Genomic DNA, 23,237 nt, shown 5'->3' with positions numbered 1-23,237 from the left:
TAGCACAGGTAATACTAATAAGCTGTAGGTAATATAGAATTCCATGGGCTGGTTGCTCTACAGACTGTGCTAGACTTCAGCCAGATGTAGAAGACCATATCTGACACAAAGTGGTCAAGGATTCCTCAATATGGTTGATCGGGGTTATCTAGGGAAATTACAGTATTTACAAAAATGATGACTGTAAACATAATTATAATGAAAAACAGAATTTCTTGAATCACCCTCCCTGTGCTGTTGGTCTGTTCCTGAGCAATAACGTAATGTCTGCAGAATATCTCTGGTAAAGTTTTTTTTTCTTTTCCATTTTTTTCTGAAGGTTACCTCCAGAGTTCTAAATAATGTGTTCATATTGCTATTTCTAGAATTATCAACTTTGAACATTAAACAAACTTTCCATGTCATAGGTAAAATTACTTTTTATTAAAAAGTTAAAGTGGTAACCATCACCTTCCCTCTCATTCCAATATCTAGTAGTTGGATTCTATTTTTGATATTTTCTTAATCGCTTTTGCATATTTAAAAATATTCTCAAAACTCCTTTATTCATAACTTTCAAAATTCTCTCAACTCATCTGGAGAGACTTTGTTTAATATAAAATTTCTACCCCTATTCTAGACATTGTGAATCAGAATCTCTGAGGGTGAGAAAGTTTATAGAACTGAACTTTCTAAAAATAAAATTAAAAGAAAACAAACAAAACTATCAGAGTAATTCTGGTGATTGTTGGGTAATAATTGGATTAAGAAGTTAAAGTCAGTCTATTGATTCAAATGGAGAGCTTCTCTCTTTCTTTGGTTTAATTGAGCAAAAATTACTGAGGGACAACAGAGTGCCCGACACTGGGCTGAGGTATAGAGATATGAAAAGTAAAATGACATACTCCTTGCTCTAATAGAATTTAAAATCTAATTCCTATTTTGTTACATATTTTTCAATACTTTCTAAAGATTAAGATGTAAATGTTGTGATCATCTAACTTAGGGATTAAATGAATTTGGGAGGAATAGCCTAATAATCAATAGTGAAGTTGACTTTTAAAACAACCCAACGGACCTGTGCTAATAGCTAGAGAAAATATTGTGTAGAGACTTGATTTTAAGGAGGTCTAATATTCCTTATAATTAGACACAATGTGGCAATAAAATCAGAGTGAAGTCAGAGAGAAATAAAAATTTTGGATGGTTTCCTTAACTGATTCAGAGTTATGAACCTAAATGTATTTGAGTTTTTATTTATTTAAAAATGTATTTTCTAATCATTTCTCAGCCTTTTGACTAAGAGCAAGTGTAAAAATGTATTTTCTATAATTTGTCATAGCCTAATGTCCATAGGATCAATATAAGGCTCTGAAAAATATCTTTCTTGTGAAAAAAACTATGCCCCCTATAAACATAAAGACAAATTAAGCATATAGGGGTCCCTGTCTATTACATTCAAGTTTGGTCATTAAAAATTCAGCATATATGATAATGGCAATAAAAAGTCCAGCCAGAGCCGGTTTACAATATAAATCATGTAACATCAAAGAATGAGATAAGGTCACTGAACATCATAAATATTGAAGACTTTTCCTTCTACCATTTACTTACTTGGACTGTAGTAGTCATGGTGGGGAGTACAGTTGTAAAAAGCATTGTGGAATCAAACTCTGTGGAGTTTTCCTTTTGTGAGTTCAGCTTGGTTTGAGAAATTGCCACTCCCTCGTCGTATGGTGTAAACCCTACCATCAACAATACCATCATACAACTATAACTTCTGCCCTAAAGGACTACCAGGAAAATGAACCCAGACACTGAAAATAGTTCAAGCAGTCATACAGAGAAAGACAGATACCATATGTTTTCACTCTTACGTGGTTCCTGAGAAACTTAACAGAAGACCATGGGGGAGGGGAAGGGGAAAAAAAGTTACAGAGAGGGAAAGAGACAAACCATAAGAGACTCTTAAAAACTGAGAATAAACTGAGGGTTGATGGGGGGGTGGGAGGGAGGGGAAAGTGGGTGATGGGCATTGAGGAGGGCATCTGTTGGGATGAGCACTGGGTGTTGTATGGAAACCAATTTGGCAGTAAATTTCATATTAAAAAAAAAGAAAATAGTTAAAGCAAACAAGTTAGAACTCGGTGGAGAAAATAATTGTTAACTTCTAACGTAAGTTAAAAAAATTCTTCCTGTACACGGTATGTGGTTTGAATGTAATTCTTATGAAAACATAAAATAAGCATATTCCTTATTAAATCAGTAAAACCCATAGAATAGTGGGTGAAAGAAATGTCAATGGGAGATTTTGATTTCATTTATAAAAATGCTAGACTATGATGATGAATAATCCACATAAGATCGATAATATAGCTTCCCCCCAACTCAAGCGCTGAAGAATTGGAATATCATGAAATGATCACAATGGTGAAGTATTTTTTTTTTAGCCCTCAGGATAGTGGGGGCAGCTTAGAACATACAGAGCCTCTTAGCTGGTCACCAACAGCCACAAACTATCTCATCCCCTTACCCCATTATGCCACATCAATATTAAATATTCCAGGTGTGCCATGAGGCTAGGAAGCACTGTGCTACACGTATATCCATTTATATCCATAGTTCTGTATTAGTTATGGATTTTTTTTTTTTGAGGAGGAGGGGCATTGACACTATAGAAAGCATGCAGCAGTATCAAGAGTTTGGAAAATATTTGAATGTAATGGGATAACTTGCATTATCAAACAGGAAGAGAGTTCATTGTGTGTATGTGCTGGAAACATTCATGAATATATATACCCTTTAACCAATGTAAGGAAAAATATTCTAACATTTATTAGAAATGGAATGAACTATTTATTGTTAGTGATAAAATACACTCAACCATAAACCAATTGATAATCCCCATTCAGGGACACTGGAGAAAAGATTTCCTTAATTGAATTTAGGATTAAGTACAAAAATCCACACTCTTGCCTTTCTCCACCCTTAGTTTTTGTATCGTCTTCCTCCACCACAAAACATTTGGCTTCTGTCAGCTCCTGGAATATGGCATGTTTTCTCAACTGTCTACCTTTTTTTATTTGCTATTTTTTCACATGAAATGGCTTTACCAATTCTTCGTCTCTCTGTTGTCTGTTAAATATCATTTTCCTTTTCAAATCTCATTTAAATTGAAGAAACTTTTGAAACATTATCCAATTCCTTGTAATTGATCAGACCTTTCAACTGCATTCTCAGAAAACTGTCATTTCTAAACAGCACATTTTCAGACTTGAACTACCTTAGAAGTCAGATGATGGACCAAATCAGACCTCTTCTCCTCTGTGTCCCAAGTGTGTGGCACAATGTTTGGGACATTAAGGAGAATTGCCAAAAGTATTTTATAGATCAATCAATCAATAAATAAATGTATTGAGGAATATTTGCCTGAACTCCAAGGTAATTACTTCCAGACTTAATCATCTCAAATCACAAAGGTGAGATGAGCACAGTCACCTCTCTTCTTCCTAGAAACTTCAATGCCAGATTGTATTTCTACATGCTCTTAGAGCAGAAAACACTCATGCTGGTACTGGGGACGCCACACTCCGCTATCTTTAGTGCCAAGACGGCAGGCACAGCCACTGGTCCCTGAGCCACTTTTTGAGCAGGTCTGTGACACAGGCCAGCGTCTCCAATTGTAGGTCTCCAGTTTGTGTTTCTCCAGCTTCAGAGTAGCAAACCCCTTACCTTCACAGTTCCCTGATCACTTCTGATCGCTGCTCTCTGAAAATGGGTCCTGGATTTAGGCATGCCAGGCACCAAATAACGTGGGGACAAATACTCTTGAGGATTTCCATGTCTCATCAACCAGCTCTTGAGAAAAGAAGCAATTGCAGTTGGCATTTCCCAGTTGTGTAATTTTTTGCTTCTAGAGAGATTCTTTTTCAATTCTGAACTTACCAATTAGTGATAAAGATTTGCTCACAGGAGCACCTTAGGATTTTTTTTTTTTTTTTTTTAATGCAGAGAGTGATCCAGCCGGATCAGATTATCCATTTCTTACAAACTCTTAGCCAGTGCTTTTGGTTCACAGTCCACACTGTGAATAGCAGGTTTTAGAGGATCAGGGCATATCCTGCCAAGGTGTCTTATGTGGAATAGGGTTACTAATTTTAAAATAATGGATTGAACCATCTATTTCCTCGCACAAAATATGTGTAATTTATTTTATGCATAAGTAGGTAACGTACTTACCTGATTCAAAAAGTAAAATCTGTGTATAATTGAATTTTGAAGTTATGGGACAAGAACTCCGAATATTGATATAATATTTGCCTTTTTGAGGTCCTTGTTACCAATAATTCCATTTGCTAAATTGTGTATTTAAAGACAGTACAGGGGCGCCTGGGTGGCGCAGTCGGTTAAGCATCCGACTTCAGCCAGGTCACGATCTCGTGGTCCGGGAGTTCGAGCCCCGCGTCGGGCTCTGGGCTGATGGCTCAGAGCCTGGAGCCCACTTCTGATTCTGTGTCTCCCTCTCTCTCTGCCCCTCCCCCGTTCATGCTGTGTCTCTCTCTGTCCCAAAAATAAATAAACGTTAAAAAATAAAAATAAAAATAAAGACAGTACAGTAAAACCTTGGATTGTGAGTAACTTGTTCTGTGAGTGTTCCACAAGATGAGCAAACATTTCTGAAAAATTTTAACTTGGTAAATTATCCATGTCTTGCAATACAAGTAGTACATGAGGTCGAATGTCACGTGATCACAACTGAGCCCATAGTTCTTGAAATTCGCTTTGATATACAAGCACTTTGGATTACAAGCACGTTTCTGAAACGAATTATGTTCTCAAACCAAGGTTTTACTGTATTTTATTATCAGGCATCTATGTTTCATATTCCTTTCCTTTATTATATATTTTCAGACTTTTTTTCATTAATAGGAATATTTGAAAGCATTCCAATCTGAATCAAGGTAAATTGGATGCTCACATCAGGGAAACTCTTATAAAATATGGTTAAATATATCAGGTTCAATTCTCTTTAAAGAAATTTAAGGTTGGTTGCATCTTAGTGTTTCTCAATTTTCGAATTTTAGATGCACATTTTAAAACATCAAAAAAAAGTTTTATTAATCTCAATACCAAGGGTGTACTCCACAGCAATTAAATCAAAATTTTAAAGTCCAAGGTCAGATATCAATATTTATTAAAAAGCTTCTCAAAATTTAGTGTGCATGAGAGTAATCTAGGGATCTCATTCAAATGCAGATTCTGAATTAGTAAATCTAGTGTATGGCTAGAGATTATGAATTTTTAACAAATTCTCAGGCTATTCCAATGCTGTTGGTCTATGGATCACATTGAGGAACAAGATGTTAGATGATCTCTTGTTTTGAATCCCTTCCACTATAATTCTTTCAAATTCAAGCAAGGTCCCATATGTCCATGCATTACAAAGCTTTTTATCTTTGGAATAGCAGTGGCTGCAGGATTCTGGAATGTTTATGGTACAATACTATGTGTCGGGAAAGCAACCTTACAAGTGAACAGACTAAGATGTGTCCTGAACGAAAGAAGTGGGAAGGGAGTTGGAACTTGGTTAAAGTCAGAAAAGGGAAGGGTAGGAACAGACCTTTCCATAAATGATTGCACAATAATGAAAATATTAAATTCATAGTAGCTATAGTGTTCATTCTGTCAGTGTATATGTACAGATTCAGGAGATAATATATAAAGAGAAACAAGGAGACAGAAATTTGAATGTTGCCAAGACTTACGTGTCCCAGTTGCGTCGCTATGAATTGTTACTTAGGTTTAGTGAGCTTAATCTTGAGAGTTCAACAATCGTCATCCTTCCATTTAGTAATCCAAATTAGAAATTTGTATCCATTCTCACAGTTTCCTGTAACTTCAACTCACCTCGGTTCAGCCATGTCTGAACAATCCACTTTTCAAAAATCTCTTGAGACTTTCCTTCCTTTCTAGCTCCAATGTCACTGCATGAAGTGTCCTGTTTAGAACAATCAAATGGCTGCTGACCGGTCTTGATTCAGCCTTGTTGTCTTTCCATTATCTTCCAACCAGCGTAAGTGTGATACTACTAACATGCTAAGCTAATTGTTTCACTTCCCTGATTAAAAAATGTGTAGCACCTCCCTTCACTAAAATAAGGAGATATGTCTGACAGTGACCCAGAGGTGATTCATGAACTGTCCTCTGTAACTTTTCTCTTTTCATAGCTTTGCCACATCACCCCAAATGTAACATGATTTTCTGGGTCTGCAGAGGCTTTTCCTTCTTAACGATGAGACCATTACCTTTCACATGGTCTGTATTTCATATAGAAGCTTAAGCCCAGGTAATTCAAAGGTCTACCTACCAGGACTCTTTTTGTTTGTCCTATGTGAGTCTTTCTGTGTCTGTTGGACAGAACACTGGACTAGGAATCACACCTAATGTGTGTGGTGCACTTGTAGCCTTTTTTCCCTTGCTTCACACAACTGATGAAAATTAAGTCAAATAGTAAATATGACAGCTTTTTGAAAACAAATGTTTGCAATCGGTGAGTGGATACATAATGGGTACAAGAGTGGTAAGATATTTATTTTTGTCCTATATTTGGAAACTATGTGTAAATACTGCAACTTTTTATATCAGGTGAATAACAGCACATTATCCTAAGGACATTGATCTGACAATACTGATGTGGATGGTGTGAACCAGGAAGAGACACAAGACAACAGTTTAGACTATTATGTAAATGTATAGTTACAAGATCTTAAATGCCCAAAAACAGAAGAACAAAATATGAAAGGAAAGAAGAGTTGTCTCAAAGAGACAATTGTCATGAAACGGCAACTCTTTCTAAATTATTGGGGAAAAGAACATGAACCACAAGAAAATGATACAACTGAGCAGGACAAAACCGGTTGTTTTCAAGTATAATAACGTGAAACTCTGTAAAGAGATTCCACAATGAGTCTCCATGCTTGCTGTGTTTTGGCTTTGATCTGTACAGGTTTGAAAGATTTTTATTATTTTCTTTGTATCACATGAAATAAAAGTGCAGTTCGCGTTGAAATTATTTATACGAAAGCATCAGTCACATAGGGAACTGGAGATGATATATGTGTAGAAAGAAATTCTCAAGGATGTCCCAGACTTATCCACCATCATCCGGGGCCAAAGTACCACTTTGAATAAAATTGTGGGCCATGGAGTCAATTTTGTAGAAAGATCGTTATTATGTTTAGGACCAGGGCACCTACAAACCAAATAAGGTTCTATATCCTCATCTTTCGAAGGAAAATAGCACATTCTGTGACAGAATAAATATTAAATAAAGTTATTTACTTAAAATGCTTGACACAATACTTCAAATTTCATAGGATGTCATAACATATGCTATAATTATTATCTTCATCATCATCATCATCATCGTTATTATTGTTGTGTGTATTATTATTAAATATAAACCTGAGGCTCCTTTCATACTCAAGAGTCTTTGATTTCATTCTTAGTATTTCTCCACACATAATCACTGTAATAAGGTTTACAGGAGTGGCCTAGAGGGGAATTTAGGAATTGTGTTCTTTGGGGAAGTGTCATTGGATTTCCAAAAATGTGTACAATAAACCTAACACATTACATATCTCAGCAAATCTGAAAGACCTGCTTCTGATATGACATTATGATATTGATTCTATTCATGAACATTTTCTACTGCCCAGAATTTTCTTCAGGGCAAATTTGACATCCTTATTCTGCAGACTATAGATCAAGGGGTTCAGCATGGGCACAATGGTGGTATAAAACACAGAGGACACTCTCCCTCGGTCCATGGAGCTCACAGATGATGGCTGCAGGTACATGAACGTAGCAGATCCAAAGAAAACGGCAACAGCGGAGATGTGGGAGCTGCAGGTCCTGAAGGCTTTGCACCTGCCCTCGGTGGAGCGGATGCGGAGGATGCTGGCAATGATGAAGATGTAGGAGGCAAGGATGGTGAAGGCAGGAGTCAGAATGTTAAATGCACTCAAGACTAGGACCAATAATTCATTGATGAAGATGCTGGAACAGGATATCTCCAGGAGTGGAAAGAGATCACAGAAATAATGGTTAATCACATTGCTCTGGCAGAAAAGGAGCCTCATCATAAAACCCGTATGGATTGTAGATCCAACGATGCCCAAAATATAAACTCCCACTGTGAGCCGGAAGCAGATGTGTGAAGACATGACGACATTGTAAAGCAAGGGGTTGCAGATGGCAGCATAGCGGTCATAAGCCATTGCAGCTAACATGTGACACTCTGAGATAGCAAAAAACAAGGAAGAAATAGAGCTGAGTCATGCATGCTGAGTAGGAAATTATGTTCGTCTCAGTCACAAAGTTCGCCAGCATTTTGGGGGTAATGACAGTGGAATGACAGAGATCAATGAAGGACAAATTGCTGAGGAAATAGTACATGGGGGTGTGCAGGTGAGCACTGAGCCCTATCAGTGTGATCATGGCCAGGTTCCCCACCACCGTGACCACATAGACTCCTAGGAAGAAGAAGAAAAGGGGCAGCTGGAATCCGGTCTTCTCTGTTAGCCCAGCGAGGATGAACTCAGTTACTGTGGAATTATTTCCAGGGTCCATTATCCTCTCATCTGGTTCTAAGCTTAAAAAACAGAAAATGAGTGTACTTGTGGTGTGTGTGTGTGTGTGTGTGTGTGTGTGAGAGAGAGAGAGAGAGAGAGAGAGAGAGAGAGAGACAAAATAATTTTATGGAGATCATTATTTTATTCCTCATCAAGGGACATTCATAATGTTGGTATCTCTTGAATCTCTTCCATCACTCTAGGGCAACCTATGATTCCAGCTGACCAGAGGAAAATTCAAGAAAGTTATAATTAAGATATTTCTAATTTTTAACAGAAAATACCAAGTTTTAGATTTTTTTTGAGCTAGTTAGTAGGAGAGTTACTACCATTATTTCTTTTTTTTAAGTCTTTATTCAAATTCCAGTTAATTAACATGCAGTCTAATAACTAGTTTCAGGTTACAATATGGTAATTCAACTACTGTTATTTCTAATGACTCTTTCCTATATCCTTTGGGGTATCCTATATGTATACATTAATGTCATACTTATCAAATGGCATAATGATTAAATTTTCATTTAATTCAAAATAAGAAAGAGTAACTTGTTTTCTACAATTAATAAACATAGGATTCACAACTCTGTTAGAAGTTGTTATTTTGACCTGAATCATTTTCCTTACTAGAATTCGAACTCCGAATCAAAACCTGAAGAACTGGGCAACTACCAATACCATCCCACCTGGAATTCTGCTAGTCTGCTTGTCGAGGGTTCCTTCACCCAGGAAGAAAGCTACCGCCTCATAAGGTAAGAACATAGCATACTTACACCTCAACAACTTCTCCCATAGTGAAAACTGTCTTCCTTTGTTTATAAATTCAACTAATCCCAGGGGAGTGACACAATGGCCAAAATTTAGGTAATATATTCCATCACTATGGCCAGAGAAGCAGAGGATTATAAATGGTTTAAGTTAATTGGACTTCATGTTGGTGGTGGAGGCCAGAAAACTACACTTATTCCCAAAATATGAGAAAGGTTTTGGACGAAAAACACCTGGTGTCTTCTTATCATGTATTTCTCATGTACTCTCTACCAAATTGAAAGATGATAGAAGTATGGATTATTAGAACATGTGCAAAATACAACTACAAATTTTAGATTAAATTCAATACGAGACAACAATGTGATTTTTTAAAGAAAGGCTAATATATATTTCATTTAGATTGCAAAGAAATTAAAGAGATTCTAGAAAATGGAAATTTATTTTCTTAATACTCAAGCAACAGTTGGATTATTGTTTCCAATTTGGGTTACAATACTTTCTGTGATTTAGAAAAACTAGAAATTTTCAGAAAAAGTATCAGAAATCTTGTCTTTTAAGGAATGGCTGAAGTAACTGAGGATATTTATTAGCAAAAAAAGATTTATGTGACACATAACAGTTAGTGCCAAATGTTCAACATAATGCTACATTTAAAAGATGTTGGATTCATTTTTTTAAGTTTATTTATTTTGATAGAGAGAGAGAGAATGCTAAAATTGGGAAAGGACAGAGAGAGAGGGAAAGAGAGAATCCCAAGCAGGCTCAGTGCTGTCAGCACGGACCCCCAGTGCAGGGCTCAAACACATGAACTGTGAGATCATTACCTGAGCCAAGATCATGACCTAAGTCGAAATTAAGAGTCAGATGCTTAACTGACTGAGCCACCCAGGCTCCCCATTTTGATATTGGACTCATTTTATATGTCTCCAAGAGAAGGAAGTCAAATGACCTGCTTGAAACTATTAGAAGAAATATCTGGTTTCACATCAGAGAACATTACACTCACACATAATCTGATCTTATAGCCAGAAATGTTAGAGCACAGCCTAAAAGGCCATGGAGCAGATATTGTTGATGGATGCAAGGTTTAGATGGGTGGTTGGATTAAATCCTGAGTATCTCTTTAAATTCCAACTTTCATGACTGTGTACTTCTAATAGGTCCTGATAGTAGCCATTGATGCAAAAAATTCAGTCCTACATTTGCTCTAATGTTCTGAAAAATGAAATCATTAATTTCTGTCCCGTGTGAAAATTAAATTAAATGATACCTGTAAAGTGAGGTCCCCAGCACAGTTCCTGGCTCTTGGTAAGAACTTAATCAATGTCAGTGTTGTTTCAATTGTAATCTATTTAAGTATCTCCCTGCTCTGTTTTTCATTCGCCCAACACTGTCATTCCCATAATGGTAGTAAGAGTTTCCAATTTCTTTCCTCAGCAGATCTTTTTGTTGTTTCTTTCCATGAATACATGATAATACAGAGATTTTCAACTTTTTTACTGAATAGTAACCTCTTAAAATAATCAGTATTTTCCAAGGTCTCCATATAAAGTTCAAACTAATTTGTCATTCAAAGATTTACAACAATAACAACAAAGTTTTCTTTTTTATATCCCAACAAATACCATGTTATTTAGTTATTTGGTAGACTGTTAGTTTTTACTCACCATATCCCTTTAGCTTTTCTCTTCTTCCATTCCATCTACCTTATGACGTTTATTCAGCAGTTAGGATCATTTAGTTAAGAATTTAATATGAGAGAGGCACCTGGGTGGCTCAGTGGATTGAACGTCAGACTTCAGCTCAGGTCATGATTTCGGGGTTCATGAGTTCCAGCCCCACTTTGGGCTCTGTGCTGACAGTTTAGAGCCTGGAGCCTGCTTCAGATTTTGTGTCTCCCTTTCTCTCTGCCACACACACACACACACACACACAAACTCTTTCTCTCTTTCTGTCTCTCAAAAATAAATAAACATTTAAAAAAATATTTGAAAAGTTTAGTAGGAGAGCCCCAGTTAACATGACCATTTTGTGTGTGTGCCTATGAATACATTTCTTGTGTTTTACATAAGCACTTACTTTATATTAATTAGTATGAGTTATTTACTGGTTTCCCTTCTCTACTAGACTGTAAAATCAATACAGTACTTAGCACAGTGCTTTGCATCTAGTGACCCTCAATCGATATGTGTTTAATAAAATTATGAAGGAAGGTTAGAGATATATTAACATAGACTCAATCTAAGTCGGCAAAGCCCTCACACTGCCTGAGTTGAAATGAGTAAACAAAAAAGTTTCTGCCATAATTTTAAACTAGAGGGGACAGAGAGATAACAAAGGGGCCTGTGGTCATGAGAAAGTGTGAACAATAGAACGAGGACAGGCGAGGATGAAATGGCTGCGTACATCTCTGTGTGCGCTGGGAAAGGAGCCTGAGTGGAAAGCTAAGATTTTAAAATCCAAGGACTGTGATTCAGACATAGCTTTCCTTCTTCACAGAGAATTCAGTGCCGTGCACTTTTCTTCTTCATTGTTCTGAAGGGAAAAATGATCTGACGATGCTGGTGGATAGTTCGGAGTACCAACCTTGCAGGACTCTTTAGTGCTGAGGGAGTCATAGCCTATAAGTCTCCTTTGGCCATTGTTTTTAGTCACTGATCTTGATCTCTGGTGAAGCTGATGCCCAAAACTGTCTGTCCCCCTGCAAAGGTTGGTTGATATTATCTGAGGATTTTACACTCTGGGTATAGATGCTAAGGGTCTGATTAAGAGCAAACAATGATAATGGCCTCCCACTAGGATCTTACCCCACAAGTATCCACTCATGGGAAAAGAAACAATTAGAATTTCCCTTTCTCCATTGGTACTCAAGGGCTTAATAGTGTCACAAAAGTGTTATTCATTGTTCTTATCAGGTTACACATTAGAACCAAGGATGTGAGAGATATTGTTAGAGCTCTGGTGAATTTCATGCCAGCCCATTTTTAAATGCAAAATTTCAGGAAATTTATAAGACATACACTAAAGTTTTCTGAAGTCCCTTCCCACAAGGGCAAAGTAATAAATCAGGGAAAACAACCTGGTTATGTAAGATCTGAAAGTTTTTATTTTCATCGGTCTCTGTTAACTGTATTCAGATTTCATAATATACTCAGAAAACAGTGATATTTGGAATATTTTAACTTGTGGCCTAAGTGAAAGCATATGCTAAATATTGCATAAATCCCTGGGAAGTTCCTAATTAGAGTAAGAAGGAGATATGGTAACTTTATTTTTTTCTAAAATAAAGAGAAATGATGAGGAGCAAAGTAATATGTGTGCTATACAAATTATTTTATTTCTGTATAAATACTGAATCATTTTATTTGTTTGGTAATAAAAACTGATGGTTTAATCCCATTAAAAATGGCCAGGGGACCTGAATAGACATTTTTCCAAAGAAGATGTATAGATGGCCAACAGCACATGAAAAGATACTCAACATCATTAATCATCAGGGAAATGCAAATCAAAACTACAATATCATCTTATACCTGTCAGAATGACTAAAATCAGAAAGACAAGAAATAAGTTTTGGTGAAGATGTGGAGAAAAGGAACACTTGTGTATTGTTTGTGGAAATGTAAATTGGTACAGCCACTGTGGAAAACAGTATAGAGGTTCCTCAAAAAGCTAAAAATAGAAATATCATATGATCCAATAATTTCACTACTGGATATTTACCCAAAGGAAACAAAACACTAATTCAGAAGGATATATGCACCTTTATGTGTACTGCAGAATTATTTACAATAGCCATTCAAGTGTCCATGGAAGCCATTCAAGTGTCCATCAATACATAAGTGGATAAAGATGATACAGCATATCTATACAATGGAATATTACACAGTCATAAAAGAAGATCTTGCCATTTGCAACAACATAGATGGACCTAAAGGGTATTAGGCTAAGTGAAATAAGTCAGACCAAGAAAGACAAATACCATATGATTTCGCACATATGTGGAATCGAAAAACCAAAATGAATAAACAAAAAGTAGAATCAGACCTGTAAATACAGAGAACAAACTTTTGGTTGCCAGAGGGGAGATGGATGGGGTATGAGCAAAAAGGGATGAAGGGAAGAGGGAGGTACAGGCCTGCAGTTATGGAATGAGTAACTCACAAGAATAAAAGGCACAGCAAATGGAATGTAGTTAATGGTATTGTAATAGTATTGTATGGGGACAGATGGTAGCTACGTTTGGGGCAAGCATAGAATAATGTACAGAGATGTTGAATCAGTATGTTCTATACCTGAAACTGAAGTAACATTGTGTGTCAACTATATTTGAATTTAAAAAAAAAAAAAAAAAGAGGGAAAGGAAAGCTTACTGGTAAGACCTTGGCTGGCAGGTAGTGTATGTTACCTATTGTGGTTAGTCATAGTCTTCATGCCAAACATGTAAAATTAAAAGTTTATTAACCCTATATTTTAATAATGCTGATTTACAATATACCATCCTTTCCTATAACTAGTAGAAGTGAAGTCTTGAAAAACATATTAAAATATAAGGCAATAAGTATTATCAAAGGAATTGTACTTGACTTATTTCATCAATTTAAGTTAGCAAATAACCATTGTTATGCATCCTATTTCTAGGAGATATCCCAATTCTGCAAATTTTGTTTGCATGCACTTTGCTTTCTAACTCTATGTCCAATACACTTGGTGTGCTATCGTGTCCACATGGTGCCCAGGTCAATGTCTAATATACCCTATCATATGGTGATGCTGTCCATGTGACTGGCACTATGAATCCAGTCCTCCTGCACTGTTCTTCAAAATTATCAAGTAGAATGAACAATTTCATTACTTGTGGACATGCACTGTTGTCTCTGGATTGTTTCCTTATCAAACCCTCTCCGAGAATTACAAAGCTTTTCTCAAGCAAAATACCCATTTCCTTCTTTTTTCAAGGATCTTATTCAGGACAACTCTGACATCTTTATTCCTCAGGCTGTAGATCAGGGGGTTCAGCATAGGCACAATAATGGTGTAAAACACGGAAGACACTTTCCCTTGGTTCATGGAGCTCACAGATGATGGCTGCAGGTACATGAACGCAGCGGATCCAAAGAAAACGGCAACAGCTGAGATGTGGGAGCTGCAGGTGCTGAAGGCTTTGCACCTACCTTCGGTGGAGCGGATGCGGAGGATGCTGGCAATGATGAAGATGTAGGAGCTAAGAATCATGAGGCTGGGGGCGAGGATATTAAATGCACTGAAGCACAAAACTACCACCTCGTTGATATAAGTACTGGAGCAGGAGAGCTCCAACAGTGGGAAAAGATCACAGAAGTAATGGTTGATTCTGTCAGCCTTACAGAAAAGCACTCTTAGCATGCAGCCTGTGTGAGCTGAGGCACCAGTCAAGCCCATGATATACACCCCAACTACCAGCCGGGAGCAAACCTGATAAGACATGGTGACATTGTAAAGCAATGGGTTACAGATGGCAACATAGCGATCATACGCCATTATAGCCAACATATGACATTCTGATATAACAAAAACAAGGAAGAAGTAGAGTTGAGTCATGCATGCTTGGTAGGAGATGAAATTCCTCTCTGTTACAAAGTTCACTAGCATTTTAGGGGTAATGACAGTGGAATGGCAGAGATCAATGAAGGACAAATTGCTGAGGAAATAGTACATGGGGGTGTGCAGGTGAGCACTGAGCCCTATCAGTGTGATCATGGCCAGGTTCCCCACCACCGTGACCACATAGACTCCTAGGAAGAGGAAGAAAAGGGGCAGCTGGAGTTCTGGGCTCTCTGTTAACCCAGCAAGGATGAACTCAGTCACTGTGGAATGATTTCCTGCTGTCATTTTCCTCTGGGAATTTTATGTAGAAAGAGAAGAAGAAAAATTGTGGTAGATATTTATTGTCCCACCATGCAATGTAGTATGAAACAGAATTTGTCTTTTCAGCCATGTAGCTTCAGTGCTGTCTGTTCCTGATCTATGTTAGCGCTCAAAGACGCTGAGGTCTCCATAATGTGGGGCATGTAAATAAATATCAGTTAGAACTATCCCTTTTTTGTTCTATGCTGTAAAAGTTGGTCTTATGCACTTCTATGTTTATGCAGCATTATTTATCCTAGCCAAATTGTGGAAGCAGCCCAAGTGTCCATTGATAGATGAATGGGTAAAAATGTAAACATTTATATATATATATATATATATATATATATATATATATATATATGAATATAATTCAGCCATAAAAAAGAATGAAATCTTGCCATTTGCAATGACATGGATGGAGCTAGACAGTATTATTACACTAAGCAAAATCAGTCAGAGAAAGACAAATATCATATGATTTCATTCATACATGGAATTTAAGAAACAAATGAGCAAAGGGAAAAAAGATAGAGAGAGAGTAAACCAAGAAACAGACTCTTAACTATAGAGAACAAACTGATGGTTACCAGAGGGGAGGTGGGTTGGGGGGGGGGGATTGACTAAATAGGTGATGGGCATTAAGGAGTCCATGTGTGGTGATGAGCACTGGGTGATGTATGGAATTGTTGAATCACTATATTGTACACCTGAAACTAATATTACATGTGTTAACTAACTGGAATTTAAAAAGAAACTAAAAAAAAAAACAAAAATGAAAAGACTGGTGATATTACTGTGTATTAGGTACATAACGGTTTGCTGTCCAGGCACTTTAGAAAAGGTATCTGATTTATTTTTCCCAGATGAGAAAACTAAAATTCAGAAACTTCAGTTACTTGGTAGTGGAGACTCTGTGGCTTTTCATTATAGGGGTGGATGATAGTTTCCTAAAAGTATAGGTGAAAAATTCAAAATAGCCACGAGAAATAAAAGTGATAATAATGGGCTTGAGCTAATACTGATATCTGCCAGAAAAACCATTCTTTCTAAAACCAAAGCATGTACAAAACACATGCTAGTTCAGAGAACATAAGAGATGGAGAAAAAATCATAATAGTGATACTAACATTTATTGAGTGATTCTAAATAGAGCAGAGTCTAGGTAAGATTCTATAGAGATGAATCTGATACTGGTTACCTATCTATGCATGGATTGCCCAATGAATAGTGTATGAATAAAGGGAACCAACTGGGTTCACAGCATGAAATAAATAAAAACAAAAAGCCTTTGTCAGTTGCACGTAAACTATTAGGAGCACGGTGCCATTCTGCCACTAAAATATCTGTCTGTGCTATTTATGTTTACACTGTGCAAGATATGGCTGGAAACAGATAAAGCCAAAATATAATCTTCTATGTAGTACTCTGTCTTCCAGTTCCAACATTTTTTTAGTATAATACTAATGATTGTTTCTATAGTAAAATAATCTCAGTCTTTGGAATTTACAGTTTTCACATGCTTACTATTTTGTTAACTATTGCTTAGTTATGTAAAAGTATATCTCAAATGTTTTTAAATAGGAAATGGTTTTCTGCCCTTCTCTTACTGTTGACACTTTCATCTACAGGCATAGAATTCACTTATGATGGTGAAGACATCTTTAGGTAGCAAGACACTGATGATTTTTAAAAGTTATTTATCCAGATTTTAGTGATAGCACCATGTAAAACTGTTTGCCTTCTTAGATATAAATTTATTTAACTTAAAAAAAAGTGAAATTTGTAATATATGTATTTGTTCCTATACTCCCTCCCCACCTGGATCATCATTCTTTTTTTTTTTTTTTAAGTTTATTTATTTATTTTGAGAGAGAGAGAGAGCAGGGGAGGAGCAGAGAGAGAGGGAGAGAGAAGATCCCAAGCAGGATCCACACTGCCAGCACAAAGCCCAATGTGGGGCTTAAACTCACAAACTGTGAGATCATGACCCGAGCAGAAACCAAGAGTTGGACGTTAAACCAGCCACCCAGGTGCCACAGTGGGTCACCATTCTTGAAACTATATTGGGAAAAGAGCTTTTGTCTTAAATCTTCCCGAGTCAGCTCACACTGCAGCCTGCCTCACTGCTGTCTTTAGATACATTTTCCAACAATAATTCCTTGTTGGGCCTTTCCCATCTTTGCCACCCATTAATGACTGGAAGTGATAAAACTGCCCACGGTGTTCTTCCTTTTTTTTTTTTAAAGCACCATTAACACATGACCATTGGATATAGTACATTTTTACTAAAGGCTTAGTCGTAATGTAGTGATTATACCTTTGGCAGACTACAACTTCAAACTGAATGTTACAAAGTCATGGTGTAAGAAATTTCTTTCTTGCAGCGGCCAGTGCTTGACTGCCACATTCTCCTCTCTTTCTAGAAAAGGAATAGCAAGTTAGGCAGAAGTAGTTCAGTAGCTATGTTTTATCTTGATAGCACAGCTTTAGAATATGTTACAGAACATGCAGTTTTCAAATCACCACTCTCTATAAACTTAAAACCTCTATATACTTCTGCTACCTACTTGACCCATGAAAGTATTTGAGTTTGTAAATCTTCTCTAAAACTTTCTCTCCTGTCCTCCTTTAGGAAACAGACTCTCCCTTGAGAGGAATAATGACAACTCTAAGATTCTCTTTTATTCAAATGATCAAAATTAAATTTGCTTTGATTTCCTCATTTGTTTGTGGTAAAAAAAAAATCACATAACATAAAATTTACAATCTTGACCATTTTAAGTGTAGAGTTCAGTAGTGTCAAATATGTTCACATTGTTGTGAAACAGATCTTCAGAAATTTTTCATCCTGCAAATCTGAAACTCTGTACTCATTAAATAAATCCCTTTTCTCTCTCTCCCTTGGGCCCTGTTAAGTCCTATTCTGTATGTTTCTATAAATTTAACTACTTTACATACCTCACATAAGTGAAATCATACAGTATTTGTATTTTTCTGACTGACTTATTTCACTTAACATAATGTCCTGAAGATTTCTCAAACTTAAATGACTCAAAGGACCGCCTTGATTTAAAATAATAATAATAATAATAAGATGTTGGGACACCTGGGTGACTCAGTTGGTTAAGCGTCCAACTTCGGCTCACGTGATCTTGCCGTCAGTGAGTTCGAGCCCCCCCCCCCCCCATCAGGCTCTGTGCTGACAGCTCAGAGCCTGGAGCCTGCTTCTGATTTTGTGACTCCACTCTCTGTCCCTCCCTTCCTCATGTTCTGTCTCTCTGTCTCTCAAAAATAAACAAACAAACAAATAAATAAATAAATATTAAAAAAATAAAAAATAAAATGTTATGATGCAATTTGAAGAGCATAAGCCCTGTCAAAAAATATTGTTTTATATTTTAAATAACATCAACAGCATCCACAAAAAAACACAGCTAACGTTATACTTAATGGAAAAAAAATTGAATATCATCCCCTAAGATGAGGAACATGGCAATGATGGCCATCCCTCTACTTCTACTCATCCTTATACTGGAGATTCTATCTATATCAATCAAGGAAGACAATGGAATAAAACACATCCACAATGGAAGGGAAGAAGTAGAACTATCTCTGTTCACAACTTACATGATGTAACCTATAGAAAATGTTAAGGAATTTGCAAAAGAAATCTTAGAAGTAATTAACAAGTTCAACAAGGTTGACAAATACAAGATCAACATACAATGTTCAACTGTATTTCTATACACTTGCAATAAATAATCCAAAAATAAAATCCATGTTTAATAGCATCAAAAATAATAAAATACTTAGAAGTAAATTAAACAAAGAAACAGAAGACATGTACACTGAAAATTACAAAACATTATTGAAAGAAATTAAGCAAGACCTACATGAATGAAAAGCTATCCCATGTTTATGAATCAAAAGCTTTAACATTTTGGGGCGCCTGGGTGGCTCAGTTGGTTGAGCATCTGACTTTGGCTCAGGTCATGATCTCATGGTTTGTGAGTTCAAGCCCCACGTTGGGCTCTGTGCTGATAGCTCAGAGCCTGGAGCCTGCTTTGGATTCTGTGTCTCCCTTTCTCTCTGCCCCTCCCCTGCTCATGCTCTGTCTCTCTCTGTCTCAAAAATAAATAAAACATTAAAAAAAAAATCTTTAACATTTTTAAGAAGGCAATTCTTCCCAAATTGAGCTACAGAGTCAATACAGTCTCTATCAAAATGTTAGTTGTTTTTGCAGATATTGAACAGCTCTTCCTAGAATTCATGTGGAGATATAAAGGATTCAGAATAGCCAAAATAAACTGGAAAGCGAACAAAGTTGGAAGACTCAGGCTTCCTAATTTGAAAGCTTGCTATAAAGCTACAGTAATCAAGACAGTGTATCACTAACATAATGGACACATATATCAATGGAATTGAAATTAGAGTTTAGAAATGAACACATACATCTGTGGTGGATTGATTTTGACAAGGATTCCAGAACAATTGACGAGGAAAGAATAATATTTTCATTAAATGGTTCTGGAATAACTGGATAGCTACATACATAAGAATGTAGTCAGATCCCTTCCTCACACCATACACAAAACTTACTTCAAAATGGGCCTTAGACCTAAACATAAGAGCTAAAACTACTACACTCTTTAAAAAATATGTAAAAGTAAGTATTTGTGCCTTAGGAATAGGAGATGTCTTCTTAGATAAGATGTCAAAGTACAAGAAACCATGTAAAAAATAAACGATATCATCAAAATTAAAAGCTTTTGTGTTTCAAAGAATATCATCCAGGAAGATGAAAAGACAACCAACAGATGAGAGAAAATATTTGCAGGTCATATATATAGCAAAGAACCTGTATACAGAAAATATAAAAACTCTTAAAACTCAACAATAAAAAGACAACCCAATTTTAAAATGGGCAAAGGATTTGAGTAGACATTTTTCCAAAGAAGATACACAAATGACCAAGAAGTACCTGAACACCATCTTTTGTCACTAGGGAACTGCATATAAAAACTACAATGAGATACCACCTAATACACATTAGAATGGCTATAATCAAAAAGACAGACAATAACAAGTATAGGCAAGGATCTGGAGAGATTAGATCCCTCATAGAGTGCTGGTGGGATTGCAAAATGATACAGCTGCTTAGAGAACCAGTTCAGTAGCTCCTGAAAGTGTTAAACAAAAAGTTACCATATGACCCAGAAGTCCTACTCTTTTTTTTTTAATTTTTTTTTTTTTAACGTTTATTTATTTTTGAGACAGTGAGAGACAGAGCATGAACGGGGGAGGGTCAGAGAGAGCAAGACACAGAATCTGAAACAGGCTCCAGGCTCTGAGCTGTGAGCACAGAGCCCAAACTGGGGCTCAAACTCACGGACGGCGAGATCATGACCTGAGCCGAAGTTGGCCGCTTAACCGACTGAGCCACCCAGGCGCCCCCAGAAGTCCTACTCTTAAGTACATACAAGAATTGAAAATAAATGTCTGCATAAACGCTTATATATAAATGTTTAGCAATATTATTTATAATAGTCAAAAAAATGAAAACCATCCAAATGTCTATCAAATGATGAATGGATAAACAAAGGTATACCCATAAAATGGAATAGTATTCTGCCATAAAAAGTAATGAAGTATTGGGATGCCTGAGTGGCTCAGTCAGTTAAGTGTCCAACTTTGGCTCACAGTTTATGGGTTAGAGCCTTGCATCGGGCTCTGTGCTGACAGCTCAGAGCCTGGAGCCTGTTTCAGATTCTGTGTCTCCCTCTCTCTCTCTGCCCCTCACCTGCTCGTGCTCTGTCTCTCTCAAAAATAAATAAACATTTAAAAAAAATTTTTTTAAGTAATGAAGTATTGAGGCATGCCACATCATGGATGAACCTTAAAACGTTATGCTAAGTGAAAGAAACACAAAGGGCCACATATTGTATTATTCCGTTTATACAAAGTGTCCAGAAAAGATAAACTTATGTAGAGAGAAAGTATCTTCCAGGGGCTGGGAGCAAGGGAGAATGGGAAGTGACTGCTAATGAGTACAGAGCTTTATTTTTGAGGGGAGGGAGGAAGTAATGAAAATGTTCTAAAATTAGGATGTGGTGATGGTCATTCAATTCCACGAATATACTAAAAACACTGATTTGTACACATTGCATGGTTGAATTTTATAGTGTGTGAATTACATCTCAATAAAACTGTTATAAACAAGTAAAACAACCACAACAAAATGATGGTGATATCATACTGACTATACAAAACATTTCACCACCACCTGCGAATTTGCCATTGTCCTCCAAGCCTTCCCCATCTAGGTTATGCCAGTGTATACCTCTTTATTATGCCAAATTTCCCTACTAAGTGTTTTCTTCAAACAATGAGATCTTCCCCAGCAAAAAATTATGCAACAGTGGCTCAAAAATTATAACCATATTTTACAATTATATTTTTTCTCTCTGGTAGATAAACAAGAAAAATATAGGATTTAACCATAAATTGTTTATAAGTGAAAGATATAAGAAATAAATATGTTCTATTTAAAATGTTTCTCCTTTGTCCTATGTCTTCATCAGAGAAAAAAAAAAATCAACAAGTACAAAACAAGTAAAGTAAACATAGTAAAGATGGCCTGAAAACACAGTACCCCGTACTGAAAATACCCAGTAGTTTGCTGCTTGGTGTCTGTTTTCCTTTTACTCCTTGATAAGCAGAAAGCTTGCCATCTCCAGCAGAAACTAACCATCCTTGGTTCTGGGTCAGTTCTATACTTTACTGTGAAGAATTTAAGTATGTCTAATGCACAAAACTGTCCGTTCATGATCAAGCCAAACCTGTTGCCAATTTTATAAACCCAAAATGGTAGTTTCCCCATTATCTTTTACAAAAATCCCAGTTATTTCTTTTAATCCATCCCCTAATTTTACCTTACCTGATATTAAAAAGACTGAGTTGCTACATCCTTCCATATTTCTCTGACTCTTTACAATGGCAACTGACTGTTTCTCCTATACTCCTGGCCCTTCACAAAAGTGAGCCAGTAAATACTCCTACCCATCACAGAAGTTCCATTATATCTTGTCCAGTCTTTGCAATTCTGACTGAAGATGTTGGGCTTTTATTCATTATGTGTGACCATCTCCCTCTGAAGTCTGACTCTCACACATGGTCACAGTTTCTATTATTTTCTGTTCTCTCCAGGTAACAATACCTGTCTGTTTGAATGCCCATTACTCGTACAAGTGGATAATTACCAACATTGCATCCATGGTCTTTTCTTATCTTAGTTTGATCTATCTGAGAGATGAATGAGTCCTGAGGAAAACACCAAAACAGATTAAAAAAGAAAAAAAATTTTGAGCTCTTATAAAAGAAATATTATGACTTATAACCCAGAATTTTTGTTTCTCCAGTTTTACTAGGTTAATAGACTAAAAGAATGTTCTAGTCCTAAATTATCTTGATTTCTAAAAAGTTTTTGCTAAATTTCTTGTGAGTCTATGGACATAAGTAATGTGTGGTAGCTAAAAATATAGAACAAACTTCATAGCTGCATGAATTCAATGAACATCTAAAGATAAATCATAAAATGAAAAAATTTAAGTTATTATCCCATAGGACTTGCATACTTAGTCTTGTCTTAAAAAACATTCTATCAGTGACTTGGATGATACCATGGAGAAAATCATTATGAAATTCAGAGACAACATTAACAAAGAGTAATAAACACTTGTATGATGATAATGATTTAAGAAGAGAATGTTAGGTGAATGTAGACTGATATTAAAAAGAAGAATTTAGGGTCACATGGGTAGCTCAGAGGGTTAAGCATTCGACTCCTGATTTTGGCTCAGGTCATAATCTCGCAGTTTATGAGTTTGAGTCCCACATCAAGCTCTGTGCTGGCAGCACAGAGCCTGCTTAGGATTCTCTCTCTCCCTCTCTCTCTCCCCATCTCTCTCT

At 36.5% G+C, this 23,237-nt stretch overlaps 2 protein-coding genes across 2 annotated transcripts; both read right to left on the bottom strand.

Moving 5' to 3' along the window:
• Positions 1–7,629: 7,629 nt before the first annotated feature.
• LOC101097015 lies at positions 7,630–8,646 on the bottom strand. Its single transcript, XM_006936754.5, is given in 2 exon segments — positions 7,630–8,291; positions 8,293–8,646. Coding segments are annotated over 2 exon segments (936 nt in total). The 5' UTR covers positions 8,611–8,646; the 3' UTR covers positions 7,630–7,673.
• A 5,619-nt stretch (positions 8,647–14,265) lies between these two features.
• LOC111556641 (olfactory receptor 8G1-like) lies at positions 14,266–15,403 on the bottom strand. The gene has a single exon (XM_023239695.2). The coding sequence runs from the start codon at positions 15,249–15,251 to the stop codon at positions 14,292–14,294; it is 960 nt and encodes a 319-aa protein (XP_023095463.1). The 5' UTR covers positions 15,252–15,403; the 3' UTR covers positions 14,266–14,291.
• Positions 15,404–23,237: the final 7,834 nt, after the last annotated feature.

The sequence above is a fragment of the Felis catus genome, chromosome D1 (assembly GCF_018350175.1).
Source record: "Felis catus isolate Fca126 chromosome D1, F.catus_Fca126_mat1.0, whole genome shotgun sequence".
Lineage (NCBI taxonomy): Eukaryota > Metazoa > Chordata > Mammalia > Carnivora > Felidae > Felis > Felis catus.
This window is presented reverse-complemented; position numbering and strand designations above follow the sequence as displayed.

What these genes read in the sequence shown, in the direction of transcription:
- LOC111556641 (XM_023239695.2), bottom strand. Translation starts at nt 15,251, where the DNA reads ATGACAGCAGGAAATCATTCCACAGTGACTGAGTTCATCCTTGCTGGG.